The sequence below is a fragment of the Haemaphysalis longicornis genome, unplaced genomic scaffold, assembly GCF_048455015.1.
Source record: "Haemaphysalis longicornis isolate Haplotype H1 unplaced genomic scaffold, Haemaphysalis longicornis Haplotype H1 scaffold_3, whole genome shotgun sequence".
NCBI classification, from domain to species: Eukaryota; Metazoa; Arthropoda; class Arachnida; order Ixodida; family Ixodidae; genus Haemaphysalis; species Haemaphysalis longicornis.
In genome coordinates, this window is record NW_027526335.1 from 213,766,710 (window position 1) to 213,789,942 (window position 23,233).

General features: G+C 52.9%; 1 protein-coding gene across 1 annotated transcript in view; it reads left to right on the forward strand.

The window, feature by feature from the left end:
* LOC144175692 (beta-scruin-like) overlaps window positions 1-23,233 on the forward strand; it is a 106,236-nt gene that overhangs the window by 40,882 nt on the left and 42,121 nt on the right. Inside the window, exons 8-12 of the mRNA XM_077704731.1 lie at window positions 5,797-6,009; window positions 6,715-7,061; window positions 12,186-12,235; window positions 13,133-13,225; window positions 13,717-13,824. Of these exons, the coding sequence (XP_077560857.1) occupies window positions 5,797-6,009; window positions 6,715-7,061; window positions 12,186-12,235; window positions 13,133-13,225; window positions 13,717-13,824 (811 nt within the window). The remainder of the gene's footprint in view (window positions 1-5,796; window positions 6,010-6,714; window positions 7,062-12,185; window positions 12,236-13,132; window positions 13,226-13,716; window positions 13,825-23,233) is intronic.

Sequence of the window (23,233 nt, forward strand, 5' to 3'; positions counted from 1 at the left end):
GACTGCTCCAATCTTTTGCGATGAGCCACGTCGCCTACGTCGGCGCGTTCCACTACTGGCTACGGCAGGAGCGGGACCGCATCAACGCAACCATCCGCAAGGCTTACAAGACGCCCCTGGGCTTGATATGCAGCACCAGCACGGCCAGGCTACTCGAGCTGGGGGTGCACAACACCCTCGAGGAAATCAGCGAGGCCCAAACGACGGCGCAGCTCGAGCGCCTCGCCTCCACAAGAACGGGCAGGCGCATCCTGGAGCGCCTCGGGATGGGACCGAAGACCACGGACTCGCATCGGCACGAGACGACGCAGCTCCAGCCGGAGGTGATGCAGCGCCTCCGGATCCTCCCGCTACCCCGCAACGTCCACCCCGACAGCAACCGCGGCCGCCGAGAAGCGAGGGCGCGCGCCCTCACCGCGACGCACGCAAACGACACGGGCGCCCTGTACGTGGACGCCGACAGACCCGACGCCTACGTTGCGGTGGCTGTCCGCGCCACCACGGGTGAAGTGTACAGCGCCTGCAGCGTCCGGGCCCCGTCCGCCCGCCAGGCGGAGGAGACGGCGATCGCGGTGGCGCTGACGGACCCGCGATGCACCACGGTGATCAGCGACTCGCGCTCGGCCATCGCGAACTACGCCAAGAACAACGTGCGTGAAAGTGCAGTGCGCGTTGTGAGGTGTCGTGCAGTGATCAGTGAAGCGGTGCCGGCCACCCACCTCCGGTGGTTTCCGGCGCACACGGAGATCAGAGACGTGGGCAGCGGTCTCCCCAACCGCAAGGCCACCGAGCTGCCGGCGGGGCCCCCCCACCTCCTCCGAGTTCCGCGGCGGAAGGCCACCGAGAAGACGACGACGACGACGACGACGGGTGGGACCCGGAGCCCCTCCTCACGTACGGGGAGGTGCTGGAGTGGTACCGGCTCGGCCGCCGCACCGCGCCACCGCCCCACCCGGGACTCACGCGTTCGCAGGCAGTGCTGTTACGCCAGTTACAGACACTATCGGTAATTACGCCGGCACTCGCACGCCACGTGTGCCCGGACGTCTACGTCAGTGACGTGTGCAGTGAATGTGAGCGCGAACGCGCAACTTTGACCCACATCCTGTGGGACTGTGCAGTGCATCCTGTAGAAGCAGCCGACCTCTACGGCCGGTTGCCGGACATCATCGTCAGTGCCGCGAACTCACCGGACCTGACATCACAAACCTTCGCCGTCCAGCAGCTCGAGGCTGCTCTCGCCAGGCAGGGGTGGAGAGAGGCGCCGACGGGGGGGAAAGGGACGAGTTCCCGAGTACCTTTCGCGCGCCGCTCTCGCCGACGCCGGCGGGGCCAGGCGGGGCCTAGTCCCGAGTGCGACGTAAACGCGTCGGGGGGAGGGAGCGGCTCTGCGTAGCCCGGACCTCCCCTCTGCTGGCATTGAATAAAGTCTTTCTTTCTCTCTCTCTCTCTCTCTCTCTCTCTCTCTCTCTCTCTCTGTTTTGCCCGGTTTGGGGACAAGAATCATTTCTGCGTGCTTCCATTCTGGTGGCATCGTTCCTTCCCCGAGTGGCTATTGTAGTAGTTTGCGAGGGCTCCTATAGATCTGTCGTCTAGGTTTTTCAAGTATTTGTAGGTCATTCCGTCTTTGCCGGGTGTGGTGCTCTTTGTTATCTTAGTAAGGGCCCTTCTGATATCCGCTTCCGTAATTGGCCTGTCTAGGGTTGGGTTGGCGTCGCCGCTGTACGTGTAGGCTTGCGGCCCAGTCCGTGTGGGGTTTCGGAGATATTTGTCCACGAGTGCTGTTTTTACTTGTCCCTGTGTTCCCGGGAAATTGTGTATAATCTTGTTTACATTGTGTTTTTGTTGCTCGTTGCTTTCTACTGGGTCTGCTAGTTGTTTAATTAGTGCCCAGGTTCGAGAGAAGTGCAGCGTACCTTGTAGGTTGTTACACATGTTTGCCCAGTTTTGGTTGTTTAGTTCTCTCGCGTATTCATTTGCTTCCGCTGTTATCTTCGCTATTTTAATTTTGAGCTTCCTGTTGGGTCTTTGCCTATTCCATCTCTTCTTCAGGCTCCTGCATGCGTCCCACAGATGGAGTAGTCGTTTGTCAGCTGCTGGGATGTCTTCCGCACCCACGATCTCTCTCGTGTGCTTTTTTACATCCGAGACTAGTTGCATTGTCCACTCCTGTATGGGTTCACTATCGGTGGATCGATCCTTACGGACAGTGTCCCAGTCTGTGATTTTGTTAGTTCGGATCTTTCGGTTAGGTGCTGTTTTCTCTATGCTAGTAATTAGTATGTGATGGTCGCTACCGAGGTTTTCCCCCGTGTTTTACCAGCTGACCTGAGTTACGTTTTTAGTGAAGGTAAGATCCGGACACGTATCCCTGGTTATACTCGTTCCCATTCTGGTTGGGAATTTGGGATCGGTATGCAGTGTCAGATTGAGTTGACTGGCTGCTTCATATGTCTTCCTTCCCTTACTGCATTGTTTGAAATATCCCAAACCCAAGTGAGGGTGTGCGGCATTAAAGTCCCCTAATACAATTAGGGGGTCTTTATTTGCTATTTTGGCTGTAGCCGTCATTAATTGGTGTATTTTGTAGCTTTTCTTCTTGGCGGGGGGGCTATAAAGGTTAAGTATCCACGTCCTGGGTTGGCGATTGTTTCCGGGAAGAATTTCGATTAGTGAGTCGATACCTGCTGAGTCGATATTGTGCTCAATTGCTGTGTGCGTTTTCTTTACGAGAGTAATGACTTTGGTGGGATCTGTGCCTGGAAAAGACTAGAATCCAGTTATCGCCACTTCGGCATTGTTTTCCTGTAAGGAGATAATATCGGGGGTTTAGCGTTTGTTTGGGCATAAAGAGAGAGGGCGCTTCGTTGCACTGCCATATGTGGAACATGTTTATTTCCTTTCTTTTTTTACGTTTGCCCATTATGTTGATTCGTTTCGGTTTCCATGGTGTTTTCGTTCGGGGATTTGAGTTTCTTTCTTTTTTGGTCATCGTTCTCATTCAGTTTGTCCATGATGCGTTTATACAGGACGAACAACTGTTGGATTTGCTCTCTGAACTCGTGGAAACTCTGTGCCACAAAGACAGGGTCAAGAACAGCTGGGGTTTGAGGTTAGGGATTGAGCGGGATTTCCATGTGCGGTGTTTGTGTGAATGAGGTTGGCACGGCTGGTGTGTGAGGTTGGGCAGCGAGTGGGATTTCATGGATTGGTTTTGTTGGGATGAGGGGGGCAAGGTTGGTGTGATGGGTTCTGGTTGGTGATGGTTCGGTTTAGCCATAAGCTGTGCCCTAAGTTGTTCGTTTTCCTTTAGTAATTGCTTGTGAAAGTCTTTGGTTTGCTGCAGTTCGCTTTTGAGTTGTTTGATTTCTGCTAGAGTTTGACTTAAAGTTGGGTCGTTTTTGTTGGCATCATTTTTGAGAGCAGTGGAGATGAGGCGGTCTGCCCAGCTTACCGATGATGATCGCTGCCCTTGGTCCGCCTTCGGGCCGTGCCTGGTTCCTGACGGGGATCTTGGTATGGATCCGACTCGCCGTCCGTTGTCTCCATCCTGGGCCGTCCCTGGTGGTGCTGTGGTGGATGATGGGTTGGCTGGTTTTCTTGTTTTAGACCTGAACCGGTGTCGTTGTCCGGTTTCTGTCTCCAGTCCTGTTTTCCGGGTGCCGGTGGTTGAAGTCTTGTCGTCAGTGGTTTGTTTCGATTTTACAGGCGGTCTGTATCGCTGGTTGCAAGCCTTGAACCCCGTTGAGTGTACTCCTTGACAGATGGCGCATTTAGGAGTGCACAGCTGTTGTGGGTTGTGTTTTTCTCCACAGTCACCGCATGCCCCCTCTGATGAGTTCGGGCAGACATTCGCCCGGTGTCCCATCTTCCTGCACACGCGGCATACAAGGGTGGATCTTCTGTACGGGTAGCATCGGACGTATGCACCCCAGTAGCAGATGTGGTGGGCAGAGTTTTGCCCTGGAATGTGATCACTGCTGAAGTGGAGTGTCCGAGCATTCTCGCTTGGATGACGTTATATCCGTCCGCCCGTATCTGGCCTCGGAGCTCTTCCTCTGTGGTCCTTTCTGGAATCTGCTGAATAACTCCCTTAATTGAGTTGTCTGGAGCCGCTAGATAGGCGGTTACTTCACACATTTTCCCATTGATGTCGACAGCTCGGAGGTTTTTCAGGTATAAGGCCGCTTGAGCGTGTGGTGTGCTTACAATGCCGATGTTTTGGTTTGGCTCGATGATGACTGTCCAGGCACTTGAAATTTCTTTCGGTGCTTGCACCGTTTTGCTCAGCGCCCTCGCTAGTGCTACCGTTCCAATGGCATTTAGTTGTAGGCCGTTGCGTGGTCGTGACTTTGTGTTCGTCTCGCGGTAGCAGTGGCTGCCGGCTAGACCTCAGAGCGGCTCCCGCGTTGGACGTGTTGAGCTTGCTGACCGGGATGTATTTCCCATTCACGACGGTGTGCCATTCGTATGACGGGTTTTTCGGGGTTTCCGGAGGCGCCGCGGTTTCGTCGGGAGGTTTGCTTTGGTCCATTTCCCCGTCCCCAGGATCTGGTGGTTGCAACATCCTCGCTTGGTTCCCTGGTTGTGGCCAGGCCTTATGTTAGGGCTAGCAGGGCCGCCACCTTTGTGAGTTTTCGGTGCTCACGGAATTCCAAAAAAAGGTGGCTCACCGAGCTAAATGTGGTGTCAGCAGGTTCCGCAGGGAGAGTTCTCTCCGTTGGCGTGGATTCTTGCCGGCTTTTGAGCGAAATTTGTTGCTGTGATGGCCTGAAGCAGAGCCGACGTGGAGCGCCTTCGCCCTCCTTGGCCCCCTGGTATGAGCCGCCGTAAAAGTTATATTTTCCTCAACAATTTTTGGCACGTCACGGTATTTTTCCCGCAAGTTCCAATAAATGGCCTGTCTCTGGCGTTAATGTCATCACATAATAATCACATCGGGAAGGTTTTTAAAAATCTAAAGCACATTTTATTAGACTGACTCCGGATTGTTTCAAATTGTCGTTGTCTAAGGTTAAAGGAGCCATGAAGAGAAAATACAACTTCGTTTACTTTAAAAGTACTAGGATTCAATATCTCACTCAGCTCCATTAGAGCACAAAAGATGTTTTTTAACGAAAAAAAAGCAAGAAGTATTCAAGAACTTTCAAATTTTGCGCCACAATGACGTGTTTCGAGCAAGAATGACGTCATACGGGCCAGCAATAAAATCTAATTTTCAGTGCATTAACTGCAAGTTAGCATTCAAGTGATGCGGTCAAATGGAACTAGAGGCCCCATTATAGACGTCCAGTCATGTGTCGTCGTGACAGGTCAGTTAGGCGGCCGCCAATCGCACAAACAAGGTTATGTGACGTCATAGAAAAGTTGAGGGAAATTGGCTAGGGGGTCGCCACGGCTTCACACGTTTTCTTTAATATCTCCGTTATTTGTTCGAAGATTGAGATGATGTTGGTATCATTGTTATCGGGACTAAGCAGTCTTTCTAATAAACCCAACTTGTATTTTGTCTTCATGGCTCCTTTAAGGTTGTAAACAGGCTGTCGGTACCACCCCTGATTAACCATTTCTTGAGGTCAGTGAATCCGAAATTGTCAAATATGCCAGTCCACGCACCCGTGCGAAGAGTTCTGATACGATTCGCGGACGGCCGCTTCGCATTTAACGCTGGTAACAGTGAAACGCTTCTGCTGTATCTCATTAAACGTTCCGAAAGGCCTTGGACGTTCCTCCAGCATGAGTGCCTTTCGATCCTTCTCTTTCCCTCGCCTGATTTTACCCTTGCACACTCGCCAGGATCCTGTCCTCGGTGGAGGTGTACAACCCGGCGACGGACTCGTGGGTGCCGTACCGCAACCTCCCGCTTCCCCTGATGGGCTGCGGGGTGGGCTTCCTGGACGGCATGGTGTACGTGGTGGGGGGCGTCACCACCAAGAAGCAGGTCTTCACTGGCATGATCCCCAACGAGGTCCTCTCCGAGGTGCACGCCACGGACCCCGAGGAGCGAACGTGCGTACCCGATGCGCAGCCGCTGCGGCACCGACGAGCGGTCCATGTTGGCGCCTCTTGGCGATTGATTCGAGCCGTCAGAGAGAGGGCAGCGGCAGATGTGGCGCGTTGCTTGCGAAGTGGCGAGATGGCTGAACTGGCAGTCGTGTTTACAATTCATAATTTAGTCTCTGCTAAGCAGCTCCGGGCCTCAGCGGCGTGTGGGAGGCGCTTGGCCGACACGCTCTCTTCACGCCGTCCGAAAAAAGAGCGAGAACTGGGAGGGGGCGAGGAAGTGCAAAGTTTTGACATTGCGGCACTGATTTTTGTGATAGAGATACATGAACGATGTAATTTTTCACCTGAAACTGAAAATTTATTCACACTTTCGTGAACCTTTAGGAATACAGACGTTTTAACCTATTTGGAGAATGACCGACGCTCTTCGCGGCACAGTGGACACGCAGTGTCCGAAGTACGTGCTGCAACATTATTCCGAATGGCGTCTTCCCAAATATGTGCGTACACAAACATGTTTTCTCACCGTGACCTGTGGTCCTTTCAGGAATCAGGTTTTCAGTGAGTAACGATAATCGGAATGTCCGTGTGCATATCCTGTACATTTCACCCATAATAACCGGTATTTTAGCTCCTTACCTCCCCTACCCGAGTGTTCTCTGCACGTGTCGCGCTTCTGCTCAAACGCATTGCCGTGGCCGGCGGCAGGTGGGTGCGGCGACCGAGCCTGCCCGAGCCCCGGGCCTACTGCACGGCCCTGGTCATCCACCACGAGCTGTGGCTGGCGGGCGGCCTCAAGCCCTCGGGCAAGGACCCCACGGGCTTCTCGAACGTCGGCGACGTCCTGGCGTACGACTCGCTCAGGGGCCGCTGGGAATTGCGCTTCAAGCTGTCACGGCCCCGACACGGAGTGGCCGCGGCCAGCGCCGACGACCGCGTCTACGTCATCAGAGGCATGGCCTGCCTGACCGGCGCGTCGGTAGACGAGGTGGATGTATACCACCGGCAGAGGCTTACCTTTCTGGACTGCGAGTTCCTACCCAAGAGGCTCACCGGTGAGGAGCCGGCTGCCTGGTGTCGGGCTTGTACAATCCCAAGTGTTGGCCCTATGTCAGTGCAGGACGCTCGACATGCTGCTGGTCGCTCAGATGTGACCTTGGCCCTTTAGGTCTCACTACTGGAACAAAAATGCGGATATGGCAACACTGTTTCAGCATGAAAATTATGGAAAGGCATAAACGGACAGGAATCGCAAACGAGTGCTTACTTCATAGTGAATGATACGCCTTAAAGGCGTGTCGGTTATATTGTGTCCAAAATGTAAAGAATAGTGAGAGTTGAACAATTGAAAAAGGTTGATGATTACTACGGGCCGTACTTTGAGGCATTAAAAAAAACCGTTTTAGGCGCCAAAAATAGGCAGAAAAAACGGCACTTTAGTCCTCCAACGTCGTAAATATCGGAACCATAAATTATTAAATAACTGAGAATAATTTCGAACGAAGAACTGCGCGACCTGTCTCTACGTCAGGAAAACCACAAAATATTATTGTTTAATTATGGCAAAAATGCGGCGAGAGTTCCAAAAAGCCGTTTAGTTGCTCCATAATACTGCTGTACTAATGGCGACCCATTGCCTTAATGCCGCAAGCGCACGTATGCTCACTTCCGTGTTTAATGGGCTTACTCGAGCGTCGAATTTAGTGAAACAGGCACAACAAAGAATACTTGAGAGTTGGAAATACTGATTTATGAAAGCCCTGCTTCACGTCGGCTTTGACGCAATTAAATTACAACGCAACAAAAACAGACGATAATAATAAACGCAGGAGAGACGACGATCTATCAAGAAATTAACACGCTCTTAAGGAATTTAAGGTACAACTTTGGCAATTTTTTTATATACAATGATATTATCCGAATTTTTAAGGCAAGATGTCCCATTACTGCTCATTACACTTGCACATATTTGAAGAGCATTTTTAAAGACGTGTTAAGCAGCCGAACAGATTTTTGATAGAAAAAGCGAGTTTGAGAGCCCGTCGGCAGTGTCAGTGTTGCAGCGTGAGGAAATGAACCTGCTCAGTGATGTTTCGCCGTTGGCTCTTCAATATGGAAATCATCTGCTAACAAATGCGTGTTCGATGCCCGACAGTTGGCAGAAGGTCTGTTACAACGCTAAATGGCCTGCCGCAGACATGAGTTAGATTTGAGTATATGCTTTAGAAACGGGGATGTGGCGGCACATGCTTGAAGAAGTCTGGAGGGCACGCGGAACTTACCGTTGTTTAATATTCACTGTGAAAATTAAGGGAGCTATAGCGAACTACCGCCAGCTCCAGATTTTTGCGCTTAAAGTTGTGCCTCTAGTCCCTGCAGAATAAGCGCCCAATTTTTCTGCCCCTATAGCGGTTGTTTTCCGTGAGTTTGTTCAACTAGAGCAGGGGTCGGCAACCTTTTCAGGCAGACGGCCGGACAGCGAATCGGGTGGGAGGAGACGGCCTTGCAGTCAGATAAATAATTCAGTTAATTTCCAATAATATTTGCAAATAATTGACAATAGTGTGGCCAAGTGTGAAGATGGGGGTCAATGCCAGCTGGAAGCGATAAATTCTCTGTTGTTGTCCTCTGTCTAACCCCATTTGAGGTCAAAACTGGCGTGTCGGCCTTCAGATGGGAAGTGACAGGGGGAGGGGTGGGGGCTCTAACGACGCGGTGGTTGCCGCATAATACTGCCTCGCGGGCAGCGGGTTGCCGAGCCCTGAACTAGAGAGCCAGGGCAACCTCGTAAAGTTCGCAACAGTCTTTGTTGCTCGGTATTATGGCTAACGATCCCTCAAAATGCACTCGAAAGTGAAACTTGGCCGAAGTAGTGCTCATGTCGGTGCCGGTTTTGCTAATAGGCTTTTGTAGGCATTTTGGGCAGAAACGCCAAAACAGGCGCTTATAGGCACCATAAAAACATCACAAACGCCCTTCTTAACCTCTAATTCATGCTTATACATTAAAGTTTGGTTATAGGAACGCATGATAGGAACGCAAATGGGCATTTACCTAAAATCCGGTCTCTAGTGATTACATCCAGTTTAATAAAATTGACAGTTGGGGTAGTTGGTTTTGATTCATCATAAGTAGCGCTTGAAACGGGACACAGAAGAGAAGACACACATGACGGCGCTAGGATGAATCTAGCCCAACTAGCCCAACTGTCAATTTTATTGAACTATATTTCTATTACATCCAGCCACAATCTTCACTCGCCCTGTCAAAAGATAAACATTCCAGGGTGGTAGAGATGTAGATATAGCTCTGATTTTCTTTTTTCTCTTTTTAAAACGGTTTATTTCAGGAACTACTTCTTCAAATTAGTCAGACTGTTGAGAACGTTCTTGCATTTTTGCACATTTACGTGGTGGCAGAGCAAATTTGACGAACCGTGAAAAATATAACGATCTGGTTGCAGCATGTACAAGGCGGCCATGAGTGGAAGCAGGCCAGGCAATGCGCCAGCCACAGGTGCTTCGTCATGGGGGTGAAACCACAAGGCCTTGTCCCCCTGCTGGCTCGTTGTCCTCTCATAACAGCATTTGTGAAATGGATAGTCTGTCCAGTGCAGCCTTCTATAAAATGGACACTGATTTTGGGCGCAGAAGGCGCATTTCGTTCGTCATGCCAGCCAGCCTAAACTTGTTTTTCAATTATCGACCTGGTGGCCTTTCAAGCATTCTACAAACACTAGCCGCTGTTAAACACACCCTGCCCAATTCCTGAGTCTAAATTTAGAAGCTGCTTTCGTCATTGCCCTGAATAGCGTAAACCGACCTTAAAGGCACAGACAACCAATTTTTGTGGAGAATCTACTCTCTGTCCAATTTAAACGGCATCCCTTAAAATATGTCGAACCGGAATGGCTGCCCAAATAGGAGCCAAGAATGTCTTAAAGCGAAAATTTTTGATATAGGGTGTATTCACAGGGCTTTGGGCCGCGTGGCGGCGCTACCTGCGCGGCGGCCACGACGCCATATTTGAGATTGCACTCCGCCGCGCGGGCAGCGCGTTTCCCGAGTCTTCCCGACACGAAACGTGGTTTGCGGCGTGGTGCTGGCAAAAGCGTTCATGTGGACGGTGTTTTTTCTGCGTGCTTCGTGGGGTTGAGAATGCCTTGTCGTAACGAGTAGTCAGCATTGTTTTCGTCGCGAAATTCCGGATGCGCTGTTCACGTCTCCTACAACCGCACACCCGAAGCAGGCCGAACGACAAAATCAAGCGCGCCGGGTATTTTTTCCCTTCGTTGTTTCGAAGCGATGGCTAGGGCAGTGCTTGAAGGCTTTCTGTCTTCATTAGACGAATTCCCAAAGAAGTTAGCGATAATATGGCTAATCAGTACCGAATCTGTTGGAGCCCGTTTCATTCAGGTGGGTCCCGGCACGATGGGCGTCGTAGCTTTCACCTCGCACCTCGTGACATGTTTGAAACATAACGCAGTGCTTAAAATGTTCACAAATGAAGGTAGCCGGCGTCCTTTATGGATGAGACGAACCATACTGGGCACCCAGCCTTAACATGGGCTACTTCGAGTGTTGTGGTGAACGCACGCGTACATGCAATGTCGCTCCCCAGGTAATTGCGGGCAACCGATTCTTCTTCGTCGCCTTCGACTGTTCTCTAATGAACAAGCGTGTTACGGGATCAGATACTAAAGCTGGACGCTGAGTACACAGTTTGACTACTTCAGAAACAGCGCAGAGGCGAAAACGTATGCAGGGACAAACTAAGCACTCTTTGCCACTTGTCTCGCGCTGCTTTCGAAGTAGCCAAAGCGTGTTACATAATCTTATAATTTCCACTTCGTCTTTACCGAAAGAAAAAAGACTTAAAAATAATCGGTGGGATCTTTGTCGTCGCCACCATACCTAATTGTATCACGTACTTACCTCGCGATGGTTTCCACCCAGACCCTGTGCGTAATTGTTCCACTTCATTAGGAGCTCAAACGGACGACCTTCGTGCGTTCAACGCACCGAACGCTGTCGCCAGAGAGCATCGCCGTCTCTCATACTCCTCAAGAAGAGCGCAACATGCCTGCAGGTGGCACGGTAAAACCAGCTCCTCACCGCACACGCCACCACCACATCAAATATCCTCGCAGCCTTGGGTGAAGAAATTTCCTCAACTCGCGCCACGGTCGCTTCAAGCAACGGAGGAAATACGGAAATGGCGCACGAGAATGACACCGAGATAGCGCGACATCGCCGAAACAGACCGGGTTACAGTTGCATTCGTCGCGCGAAATTATACCGTCTTCAAGCACTGCCCTGGCCTTCGCTTCGAAACAGCAAAAGAAGAAATAAATACCCAGCGCGCTTGTTTTCGTCGTTCGGCCTGCTTCGGGTCTGCGGTTGTAGGAGACGTGAACAGCGCATCCAAAATTTCGCAGCGAAAACAATGCTGACTACTCGTTACGACAAGGCATTCTCAACCCCACGAATCACGGAGAAAAAACACCGTCCACATGAGCGTTCTTGCCAGCACCACGTCGCAAACCACATTTCGCGTCGGGCCCTGTCTCGGGAAACGCGTTGTCCGTGCGGCGGAGTAAATCCTCAAATATGGCGTCGTCGCCGCGCGGTCCAAAGACCTGGGAATACACCCTATACTCCTCCTAATTATGATTCAGAAAAGAATGCTGGCAACTACGAGGGTGACCCGCACAGCAACGCGGGATAGAAAGAGGTATCCAAAAACTTGTCCCCGGGTAAAGCAATCATAAAATGCAGTCGTTTCGTTTCCTTTGTGCAGTTTTGAATCACGCATTGAAACCAACCAAGCTGTTTGTATTCGTACGGTAGTTCCACGGTTAGACACTAGACGGCGACACTTTTCAGTCTTCGGAAAGTTTAGCGCCAAATCAAAATTGTTTCCGCCAATTCATTAAGAAATCCATTTTGTTCACCCAAATATATAAAACACTGGATTTCATATGAGCTAGAGGACGTGCATTCCACGAAGATCGGTTGTCTATGCCTTCAGGTGGAGGTAAGTGAACGGGCGCGTGATTTTAGTGGGATCGGAAGCAATTATACAGAAAACCGCCAGAACGAGGGCACTCTGTTAAGAGAAATGTTCCCGCTGTAGTGCACGAATTGGTTTACTACAGTCCTGCTTCAAAATTATTCCAGGACTCGCAGCGGTCACGGTGCCTCCGGAATCAACAGATTCCCGGTTGAAGGTAAGAAGCAGCATTTACTCTTTGAAACCGAGGCTTCACGGGCGGAAAGTATGAATAGAAACAGGGAGCACGGTGAACTAAAAACTCAATAAACGACGTTGGCTGTTCCGGAATTCTCAAGCACAGCGCAGTTGTGAACTGGTTCTTTGGCAGATTTCCGCTGCTGTCAAACATCGGCGTCGTCGCCATTGAATTTTACGCAGCTTGGCCCACTTCCGCCATCTAGCTACTGTGGGCATAACTAACCGTACACTGTTCTGGCTGAATTGTCGTACTGCGTCGACGGTAGATAAGCTAAAGCACAAAAAAATATTCTTTTTTCGGTTACTATGAGAGTTTCCTTGCTCGCTTTTAAGTAGAAAGCAGCACAGCCTATAATAGTACTTCAAACGTCACTTTCTTTCGTCTTAATTCGTCGAAGTTTCAAAACAATGAACACCTAGAAATATGAAGTTGTACTTTTGAAGCTTTATGCATTCTGGGGAAGATACTGTACACCTGTGGTGTAATTTCGCCTATGTGGTGGAATTATACAACTTTACGATTGCTAATGTCAAATTGTATATGCAAGCTCATAAGAATGCGTATCTGTTTTTTTTTTGTTTTTTTTTTTTTTTGCTCTTCGCTGCTCTCTAAACAGGAGCCTGGCAAGCAAGCCTAAAAATTTTTCTTGGTCGTTGTTCGCCGTAAATTCAAATAAACGTGGTTGTTTAAACGTTGCATCGTTTTGGATGTTTGTTTCAGTGGAATCTCGAGCACCTTGGGTACACACAGCACGCTGCCTCTTGCAGTTCTTTTCTCTTCGTATACAAAAACAGCTCTCAAGACGCGGGACACGAGGAGGAGGCTACACACATACAGCGTTTTCTCTTTCAAATGTTGTTCTTTATCAACCAGAGTGGGACGGGATCGCCGGCACCATCCTCTACGAAGCTCGGGAAGGGGGACCAGGACATGAAGAAGAGGCCGCCGAAGATGCATAAAATAATGGTACGTGCGATGCATTCCTTCGACTTGCGCTAGTCGCAACATCGAGTTCGTGCTATACTGGTCCTCGCTCCCCCGGCATCCATCCACAGCACAGAATATCACGGAAACAGGCCGTTGGGCATTTCTTGTGCAATAAGTGGAAGAAAATGGCGAATGCTTATTCCATCCAATAACGCGAATATTCCGCGCAACAGCACGATCATTCCACGACATCTCGAAAACACCTGTACCGCACGGTGACATTTTCACATTGCGTCAATACTTTTGGGAGAATCTGTTACTGCTGCGATAACTTTTCGTTTTATTACGGTAATATAGGTATATGCACGTTTATTGTCCATCAGTTTAACGAATTACGTTACTGCTGCAGGGTATAGGACTTTCTTGTGATTACTTAGACACGGCATAGGCGTCATTACGCGTGAAGGAAGAGCGGCAGCGAAACTGCTGCACAGGGACCAATATGTTCCGCTGGACTGCGAACAGCGCAGGTCGGGGACAAGGACCGCTCCACGGAGGAGATCCAGGTGCGACCGGACGTGCGGAAGGGTCCGCACACTGTCCCGACGGACGCCGGTGACATGGAGGACGCCGAAGGGGTACGATATAATAAATTGCAGCGGCCAAAACATCAGTGGAACAAGGGTTAACTGGCGAGTATACTGCCTGTAAGGTCCACTTATGAGATTAGCGGCCAGGCGCCCGGGCTGCGCGTGGGAACCCGCCACTCTGTCTGGGGGCCCAGCACGGTGGACTCTACGCTGCAGCCGTCGCTAATTCGTCACGGCGCGCACGGGAGACGGATCGTCTGGCCCACCGCATACCACAGGGTTAATCCCCCATTGAGAGAGAGAGAGAAAAGACTTTATTCACAGGATCCTGCGTGGGGTAGGTGCCGGCCTCGCAGGGCGCGGTCTACCCTTCTAATGTTCTAGTCTATGCAGTCCTAGAAACACTGGGCCTAGAACTCGAGGGTTGAACCTGACCCGACAGAGGATACTTGGGTTCCCGCGCCCCGCGCTTGCGGGTCACGAGTTCCCGTTCTCCTCTGCCTGGCCAGGGCCCCCTCGAGCCGCTGGATCGCCCATTTCTGAGATTGGCAGTCCACCGAGCGGATCCACCGCTCCATCTGCGCTGGCAGTTCTTGGCGGGCGGTGCTGTCGTCGGCACCAGTTTCTCCGCCATGAGATTCCCCAGCCCTGCCACACACATCACCGTCGGCACCGTCGCACAAACCGCCGCCCGGTATCGCTGCACTGTCACACCTCACTATGTGTTCTAGTGTCGCCAGTTCTTGTTCACATACACTGCACACCGGGCTTGCGAACATCTCGGGACATATGTGGCGCGCCATCGCCGGGGTTAACGCGCACTTCACTTATAGGTGAAGAAGCAACACCGACTCCGCTCGGGAAAGTTCTCGATGCGGGGCCGGGTATTCTCTTCTTCCTTCCCTGTGCCTCCTGAGTATCGCTCCGTAGTCGACCAGGTGTTCGGGGTCTTGTTCGTCGCCGACACCCGCGGCGATGCTCTCGCTGTCGTCCCGGCCCCTGATGAGTTCTCGGGCCGCTGCGTCTGCATCCTCGTTGCGGTTGTCCACGTTCGGTAGGTCCCCCATGTGGGCTGGGAACCACTTTATGGTGATGGTTGGCCCGGTCGGGTGACGTTCCGAGGTTCGCGAGGCTCTGGGGAGCCCCACGATCCGCTCCGCCTCCCTCCAGAGCGTGCTTCTGGCGTAGTTCCTGACCGCTGTTTTGGAGTCGCTGAGGATCGTCCGAATGTCTGGTACTCCCATCGCCAGGCCGATTGCTGCCTCCTCTGCCTGGCATGGGGTCTTCGCTTTAATCGTACCCGCGTTGATCAGCTCACCCGTTGACGCCCGGATGACTGCCATCGCGTACACGCATCTTCTCGTTGGATGTTTAGCCACGTCGACGAACGCGGCGTTCTCGTCGCTCTTGTACTGCTTGGCCAGGGCCGCTGTCTCGCCTTGCGTCTTTCCCAGTCCTTCTCCGGGTTCACGTTCTTTGGCAACGGGAACACTATGATGCCCCTTGCCGCTTCGTCTCTCAGGGGGACGTGGCTCTCCAGTTCGTCGTCTTCCGCACCTCCATGAGCGGACGGGTTGATTCCCACTCTCTCCAGGATGCTTCTGCCCGTCTTCGTGCTGTTCAGTCGAGCTAGCTGTGCCGTTCGTTGGGCCACGCCGATCTCTGAGAGTGTGTTGTGCACCCCCAGAGCCAGCAAGGCCGACGTTCTCGTGCCTGGCAGTAGACCCAGGGCGCTCCTGTAGGCCTTCCTGATGGCGGCGTCGATCTTCTCCTCCTCCGCTCTGGTCCAGCGGTGGAAGGCTCCCGCGTATGCTGCCTGGCTGACGACGAAGGCCTGCAACAGCCGCAGCAGCCCCCTCTCGTTCATGCCTTGGTACCTCGTCGACACCCGCTTCACGAGGCGGGTGGCGATCCCGATCTTCGTTACGATGTTCTTCATCGCCGTGGTGTTCGTCTGGACGCCGTCCACGAACATCCCCAGGGTTCTCAGCCCAGAGACGTGCGGGATAGGCGCCCCGTCGCCCGTCCGGACCACGATGTTCTCTGCCGCGGCCTGGTTGGCCGCTTTCCGGAACCGCCCCAGTGGTGGCAGGATCAGGAGCTGAGACTTTTGCGGCGAGCACCGCAGGCCCGTGCCCGAGAGCGCGGCCTCGACAGCGCACACCGCATTCTGGAGGTTCGACTCGATCTCCCCGTCGCTGCCGCCGGTGACCCAAATGGTGACGTCGTCAGCGTATAGGCAGTGCCGGACCCCCGGGCTCAGTGCTTCGAGGCGTTTGGCTACCTCGATCATTACTATGTTAAAGAGGAACGGCGAGATCACCGAGCCCTGCGGGGTCCCGACGCTACCCAGCCGCCTCTCCTCCAGCTTCTGGTCGCCCAGCTCCAGCCGGGCTGTACAGTCCGACAGGAACGCTCGAACGTAGTTGTAAGACCTCTCACCCAGGCTCAGGCGAGAGATCTGCTCCAGGATTGCAGAGTGTTTCACGTTGTCGAAGGCCCCCTGGAGGTCCAGGCCCAGAATGGCTCGGTTGTCTCTCCCAGGTGGCCCTCCCGGGGGGTCTAGGATCTCTCGTTGGATCAGCAACATGGCGTCCTGGGTACCCAGGCGTGCCCGGAATCCGAGCATCGAGTCCGGGTAGATGCCGTGTCGCTCCATGTAGTCGTTCCACCGGGCGTTGAGGACGTGCTCCAGCACCTTGCCCACGCACGACGTGAGCGAGATGGGACGCAGGCCCTCTATGCCCGGTGGCTTGTTGGGTTTGGGCAGGAGAATCGTCTTGGATGCTCTCCACGCTTTCGGTAGGGTGCCGCTTCTCCAGCACTCGTTGAAGTATCTCGTTAGCGCCGCAATTGATGAATCGCTTAGGTTGCGGAGCGTCTTGTTAGAGATCTTGTCCGGCCCGGCGACAGATCGGCCGTTGAGGTTCCGCGTTGCCAGGCGGACTTCCCATTCCTCGATGTCTTTGTCTAGATGGGCGTTGGGTTGCCCCTCGTAGTTTCGATGACTCTCCCGCTTCGTTTCCGGGAGGTATCGGTCGTTGAGTTGTTTGTGCAGTTCTTCTTCCCCCAGCCGTCGCGCCGTGGTATGAAGGATCTGCGCCATGCGGGTGTGTTGGAATTCTCTGCTCTTGGTTTCGTCCATGAGCTGTTTGAGGATCTTCCATGGGCCGCTGCGATGGAGTTGTCCATCGACATGATTGCACAGGGCGAACCATTGCTGGTTACACAGATGTTTGCTGTGCCTCTCGATCTCTCTGCCGAGCTCGGCAATCTTCTTGCGGAGCTTCCTGTTATATCGCTGTCGTCGCCATCTTCGCTGTAATGCTCGTCTGGCGTCTAGGAGATGTGCGAGCCTCGAGTCCATCATTTCGACGTTCTCGGCGGCCTCCACCTCTTTCGTTGCTTCGTCCGCGGCTTCGCGCAGTCTCTTGGACCATTCTTCGATGTCGGTGATATTCCCTAGGTCGAATTTTCTGAATTCGTCCCAGTTCACTAGTCTGTGTTTCTTGATCTTGTCCGGGTTGCCGTTGGTGTGGGCTAGCGGGATTTCTATCTCTAGGATGTGATGGTCACTTCCTAGATTGATTCCGGTATTTCTCCATCTCGCTGTGCCCCCTTCGGGAAACAGCGCAAATGCGAGATCGGGGTTCGTGTCCCTGGCCGTAGACGTGCCTATTCTAGATGGTTGCGCCGGATTCGTTAGCAGAGTGAAACCGGCCTCTGCGGCATCTTCGAGTAGGTCCCTGCCTTTTGCAGTTGTGACCGTGTACCCCAGCTCTTCGTGTTGGGCGTTGAAGTCCCCGCAGATCATCGCTATGGCGTTTCCCATTTTAGCCATCTCTTTCCCCGCCGCAAGTCTGGCGGCTTTGACTTTTCCAAAGAGGGCTTTGAATTTTTGCCCGCTATGCCTCGGGTTGCTGTATACGTTAGCTAGGAGAAGCGACGTCGACGTCTTTCCTTTCCTACTGCCCCGTGAGCGTCCTTTGCCCGTGAAGGCGAGCTCCGTGACGCACATTTCTATCGCTGTGCTTCTGTCACCCAGGAATTGTTGGTGCTTGGTGTGCGCCAGCCCTTTGCGGATTAGCGTGCACACTCCTTGTGCCGCGCCCTTCCCACTTGTGCGGGCTGAGGGCGGGCTGTCGTGCGTTCTGTACCCCATGAGTTTTGGGGTCTCTTCTAGATGCGTCTCCTGAATGGCGACTACGTCGGGCCTTTTCTCTGGCTCCAACGATCTAATATGTTGCTGTAGGACAGCTTTGCGGCATCTGAAACCATTTGCGTTCCAGTGCCAGATTCTGATTGTGTTATTGCTGTCCATCCTGGGGCTTTGGTTCGCTTCGATGTTGTTGCAGCATGTTTGCGAATTGCTGCAGCATCTGCTTTTGTAGCTGCTCAAGTTGTTGAGCCATTTGCTGTTGCATAAGCTGAGTACATCGTTGGATGATTCTCTGCTCCATCGCTTCTAAGTTCCTATCCCATTTCTTGTATGTGCTATCTAGCCTCGTCAGTCTGTTACTGAGGCCCGCGTATCCCACGGGTTTCGAGGCCCTCTCTCTGCTTTCTAGTCCTGTGGCCGTTGATAGCGAGTCGTCGTCTTCTTCGACGCCTTCGACTTCGCTCTCGTTGACGTTCTCGTCGTCGGATTGTATCTCGATCCCTCTGGTCGCCGCAACGGCCGCCGCTCTGGACTGAGGTCTACTTCTGACTGCTTGTGTCGCTCTTGAGTTGGGGTTGTGTGCCGCTTGCGACTCCCCCCCTCCTGCTACGACCGGCTCTTCAGTCGCCATTTTCTCCTCGGCTTCTTGTATCCGCCGATCTTTGTGCCCGTCTCCTCGCTGGAAGCCTGTAATTATGGCATCCTGTTTGCTGATGTGTTCGCGCTGTTGTTTGATGGTGAGCTGTAGCGCCGCAACCACCGCCTGCAGGTCTTGGAGTTCCTTTTGCGTCTTCTTGATCGTCGCTTTGAGCTCGCGAGTTTCTGCTTTGGATAGTTCTTCGCGTTTGCTCGCTTCGCCTCCGCTCTTGCCTGGCCCTCTCTCTGTCGCCCTGGCAACGTTCCGCGGCTCGGGGTTCGCCGGCCTGGCGCTGACGTCAGACTTGTTTACCGGCTCCAGTCTGTTCTTGGAAATCGAGCGGCGCCGCGATGCAGACCTCCCGCTCGACTTCGAGCGCTTTCGTTGCTCTTTTCCGGATGTGACGTCAGCCCACGTCAGCCCATCCGGCCTGTTCTTGCTCTTGCTCCTCGTCTTTCCTCGTGACGTAGGAACTTCTCGAACCTTCTGTGCGAGAAAGTCGTCTCTTCTAGAAGGCCTGGTGGCCGGGCGGGAGACCGGCGCCATCTTGCTTGACGCCATCTTGCCTTCTATAGTTCCGTTTTTTAATTTCGCCGCCATCCGTTTCTTTATCTGCGGTGGCACTTTGAATTTGTTTTTGCAGTTCCCTGCTCCCGTAACGTGAGAGCCGCCACACAGTTTGCACCGTGGCTTGCAGTGGTTTGCGTGTTCTTCGTCGGTGTTTCTGCGCCCGCACGCGAAACACACCTTGACGTGGGGTGTCGGACACACATCCTTCCTGTGCCCGATCTGCCCGCACGTGCCGCACACTTCGCGGTGTTGTCTGTACAGCGTGCACTTCGCTACTACTCCGCCGTACTTCACGTAATATGGGACTCTATCCCCATCAAACAGAATTACCACCGATTCGGTTGTACCGAGTCTGTGGGCCGCCATGATCGTCGGATTTTGTTTGTTGACTAAGCACCGGGTGATTTCTTCCTCGGTCTCGTCGATCCCTATCCCATTTATCACTCCTCGCGAGGTGTTCTCCGGGGTACTCTTGTATGCGAACGCTTCGTACGTTCGATCTCCGATGGTAATGCTCTTGATCGATCCGTAACGGAAGGATCTCTCTTCGCTCGGCGTACTGAGCACGACGATGTTTTGCGCGGCGTTTGGAGCGATCGAGTCGTCCTGCGCTTCCTCCCTGGTGATTTTGGCTGCCGCGGCGATAGCGTCGCGTAGCGCCGATATTCTCACGTTGTTAACTGCGAGTCCCCCGCGAGGCCTAACTACCACCCGGTGCTCGTCTTTCTTGGCGAACGTCGGCATTCTGGCCGCTTTCGTCATATTGGCGTTTACCCGAGCCACGTATTGAGCTTTCAACACTCTACGACGCTCCTCTTTGCTCTTAGCAATTAAAGCCGAGGCTGGCTTGCCTGGCTTACCTGCAGCCGGTGTTCCTCGCTGCGATGAGGTCTCCGTTTCTAAAAGCTTCTTCCCGCGTCGACGCGGACCCACAACAGTCCACCCCGCACACGAGTTCACTGGGTCACAGTCACTGTCCGCACCGAAAATGTCCCCACCGGCCTCGTCGGCGGCCGGACGACCGCTTCCGACGCTCGTTGAGGCGCCTCCGTTGCTTGCGTGGCCATTCTCCCTCGTTGGTTGAGTCGCTCGCTTCGTAGCGGCGGTTAGGCGTAGCTGGCCCGGCCGCCTTTCGCGTTCCGATTCCGCTTCATTTTCGGTTGACGAGGTATCCATGACTTGAAATCCGTTGTAGATCACCTCCGCTTCTCCTCCGTGGTCGATGAAGAACTCCGGTGAGGTCTTTAGGGCCGCGGCAGGCTTCGCATCGACCGAGCACATGGTCGGCGCTCGCCGGCAGTCGTTAGGCTTAGCGGGGCGGCTCCCGCTTCGCACACGAAAACAGTCCTAAGATCCCCAAAAATGGGTCCTCGGGCCCAAATTTGGTATCGGGTTGCTCCGCTCACTTAGCTGAACAAGTATGCACCAAAATTAATTCACCCGGGGCCGATGATCCGCCAAAAAAGGGCATTCTCTGCGGAGCCGATGTGAAGCACGTCCGATCGCTCCGCGCGCTCGCAGCCATCCCCCATTGAGAAAGCAGACGGCGCCGCCGGATTCCAGGAATCACCGTCGGCGTGACACGCGGAGGTGGTGGGATTACCGGCGTCGAAGCGCGCGCCCTGCGAGAAGCCATGGTTAAAGCGCCCCCCCGGCGCAGGGCACTGTCGCCGTCTTTCGCTTGCACCCCGCGGGGTCGCCCGCCCCTGCTCATCTGCGAGCGTGCCGTTGACCCGAAGATGGCGGCGCCTCATTGAATATTCCGTGGCGTGCTGAGTGACAGCTGTCTACGTGAATTTGGGCACTGCCATACGCGTGTACGAACGCTACAGGGGCGTTCCAGAGAGAGGGTGATCTCGAGGTTTTATAAGGCCGAACTTGGCCGTTTGAAATCGTTTTTGTCTGAGCGCTGAGCTGTGCAGTTCCCGGCGGGACAAGGAGTCTGGACCGTTAAAGCTAGGTTGGGATTTGTGAGCCCCCTGGTCGAGGTTAAGATCGCGTCGGAGGTTTAGGGTGCAGCGCCGTACCGGGCAACTGGACGGATCTTGCGGCGAGACGGAGTCTCGGCCGTGTTTTCTCGATCGGTTTGTGTACGCTCCGAGAATAGGAGAGTTAGACGAAGTTGAGGGGCTCGAGTGATTTGTGCGCACTCGGAGCTAGCGTCTAGCTGAAGTTTGAAGTTTTTCTTTTCGTTACTCATGTACCCAGTTTTCCTACTGTAAATTGCTGTATATAAACTCCTCGTTTAATTTAATCAACCTCAACGCCTCGAGTTCGTCAATTCGACCGCCGTCTCCAAGAACTTCGACACCATCGCCCTGCCAGCCTCCTGCCAAATCAACCGGAGCCCGGGCGATTGGGTTCCTGATCGACACCAGACTTCGGGGAAACGATCTTTACTCTGCCCCTGCCACATTTTGTCAACCGAAAAAGCACGATAGAGGTGTGAATGGTCTTCAAGCTGACTCTTAAAGGAGCAGAGGGCCTTCGAGCGAAGAAAGCTTTAGAATTTTTGTTCTGTCATCCCCATAATAATCAGTGCTTCAAGGATCCCTGGTAAAATGCAGTGGGGAGAAATGCGATGCAGAATCGAATGTTGCCAGTAAGCAGTGCACCGATTGGAATGACGCTCAAATCATTTAAATCAAGGGTCGAGTTAGAATTCAAAAGTCGGTCGACCGAAGCGGTGATGGACTGGCTCTGTGTCGATGGCACGTGGCAGACGGTCTACAGTAAAAAAAATGTACAGCTGATTGAAATGTGTTGTTTACAAAGCATACGGTAGGAGATCAGAGCCCACTCCCAACGGGGCTCCCCTCTCCCCGCTCGAAACGCCAATCACCTCTATTTTATTCTGAAAATACGCCCTCCCAAAAGCTATGTCACAACAAAGAGCGAGAAGGACCTATCAATTACCCACGCTAGGCCACTGATTGGCCATTATAACAAGCAATTATAGGTTTGTACACAAATATTCACGTGCCCCAATTCTCTAACTCATGCGGAAACGCCAACGTGCTCATCAAAAACATGCAAACGCTCAAACACCAACTGAAAAACTCGCAGTGCTCAACCGTGAAACCTCGGACGGTCCATCTCTGAAAGGGACGACGATAATTGTCCTTTGTTAGCGCACGGCGAATACCGAGAATGCGGTACAGGCCAATGATGATGATGATGATCATTAATGGCCTCTCCTTTGAACAGGGGTGACGGCATGCGTCATCTCGGCTACAACTCCTATTTCTCTTTAATTGTGCCCTACCGCGATCTCTGGCTATTAAGACACTTTATCGACTTCTTCTTTGCCTTTTTTTCCCCAATACTCTAGCCGCTGTTTAGTAATATCTACTTCTCACCTGCTAATGCCTACACCAAGTGCGAAGCCCAGGGCACCAGAAAGTGGGACTTTCACCCCATTTCTGGCTTGCGGAATATTTCGGCATTCCGTTACTACGTGGTTGTTTCTTTATCCCTGCCGCATCCCACACATGCCTCATTATTGGGCGAATATTTGCTCATGTAAGTTCTAGTTCTCAAGCAGCCTGTCCGGGCCCTCAAAGAGCAACGCACTACTTTTATTGTTGCCACAAGAATTCTTGTTCCGAATCTCTTGTCGGCGCTCAGACCGACCGCCCTCTTCAATGACGCCGCAGCCGAGGCGACACATTCAGACGCGGAAAGAATTTGTTTACACCGTGTATACCTTTCGGCAGTAGGAAACGGTACTTTCTGACCCCTCGACTGACCTCGCAGTCTTCGTCAATCTACCCAGGGCCTCTAGTACCATGAACCATATTCAATACACACACAAATTATCGGCCCTTCCCATGCCATACACAGGTGCCGCTCAGGCCTCGAGAAAGGAAACACAGTTGACTATATTTCTAGGCCGCGAATACCTCCAGCGGCTTAGCCGGCGTGTCTCCGCCCGAGTGTACTGTACGCCAGTACAGTACACTCGGTACATCAGTCCGCTGTACATCAGCACAATACACTATTCTGGAGGTCTGCGAAGCCCTACCCAAAACGCGTATCTCCTCTGCCTCGCGGGCCCCCTTTCCCCATTCTTTTTCTTTTTTTTTCCAAAC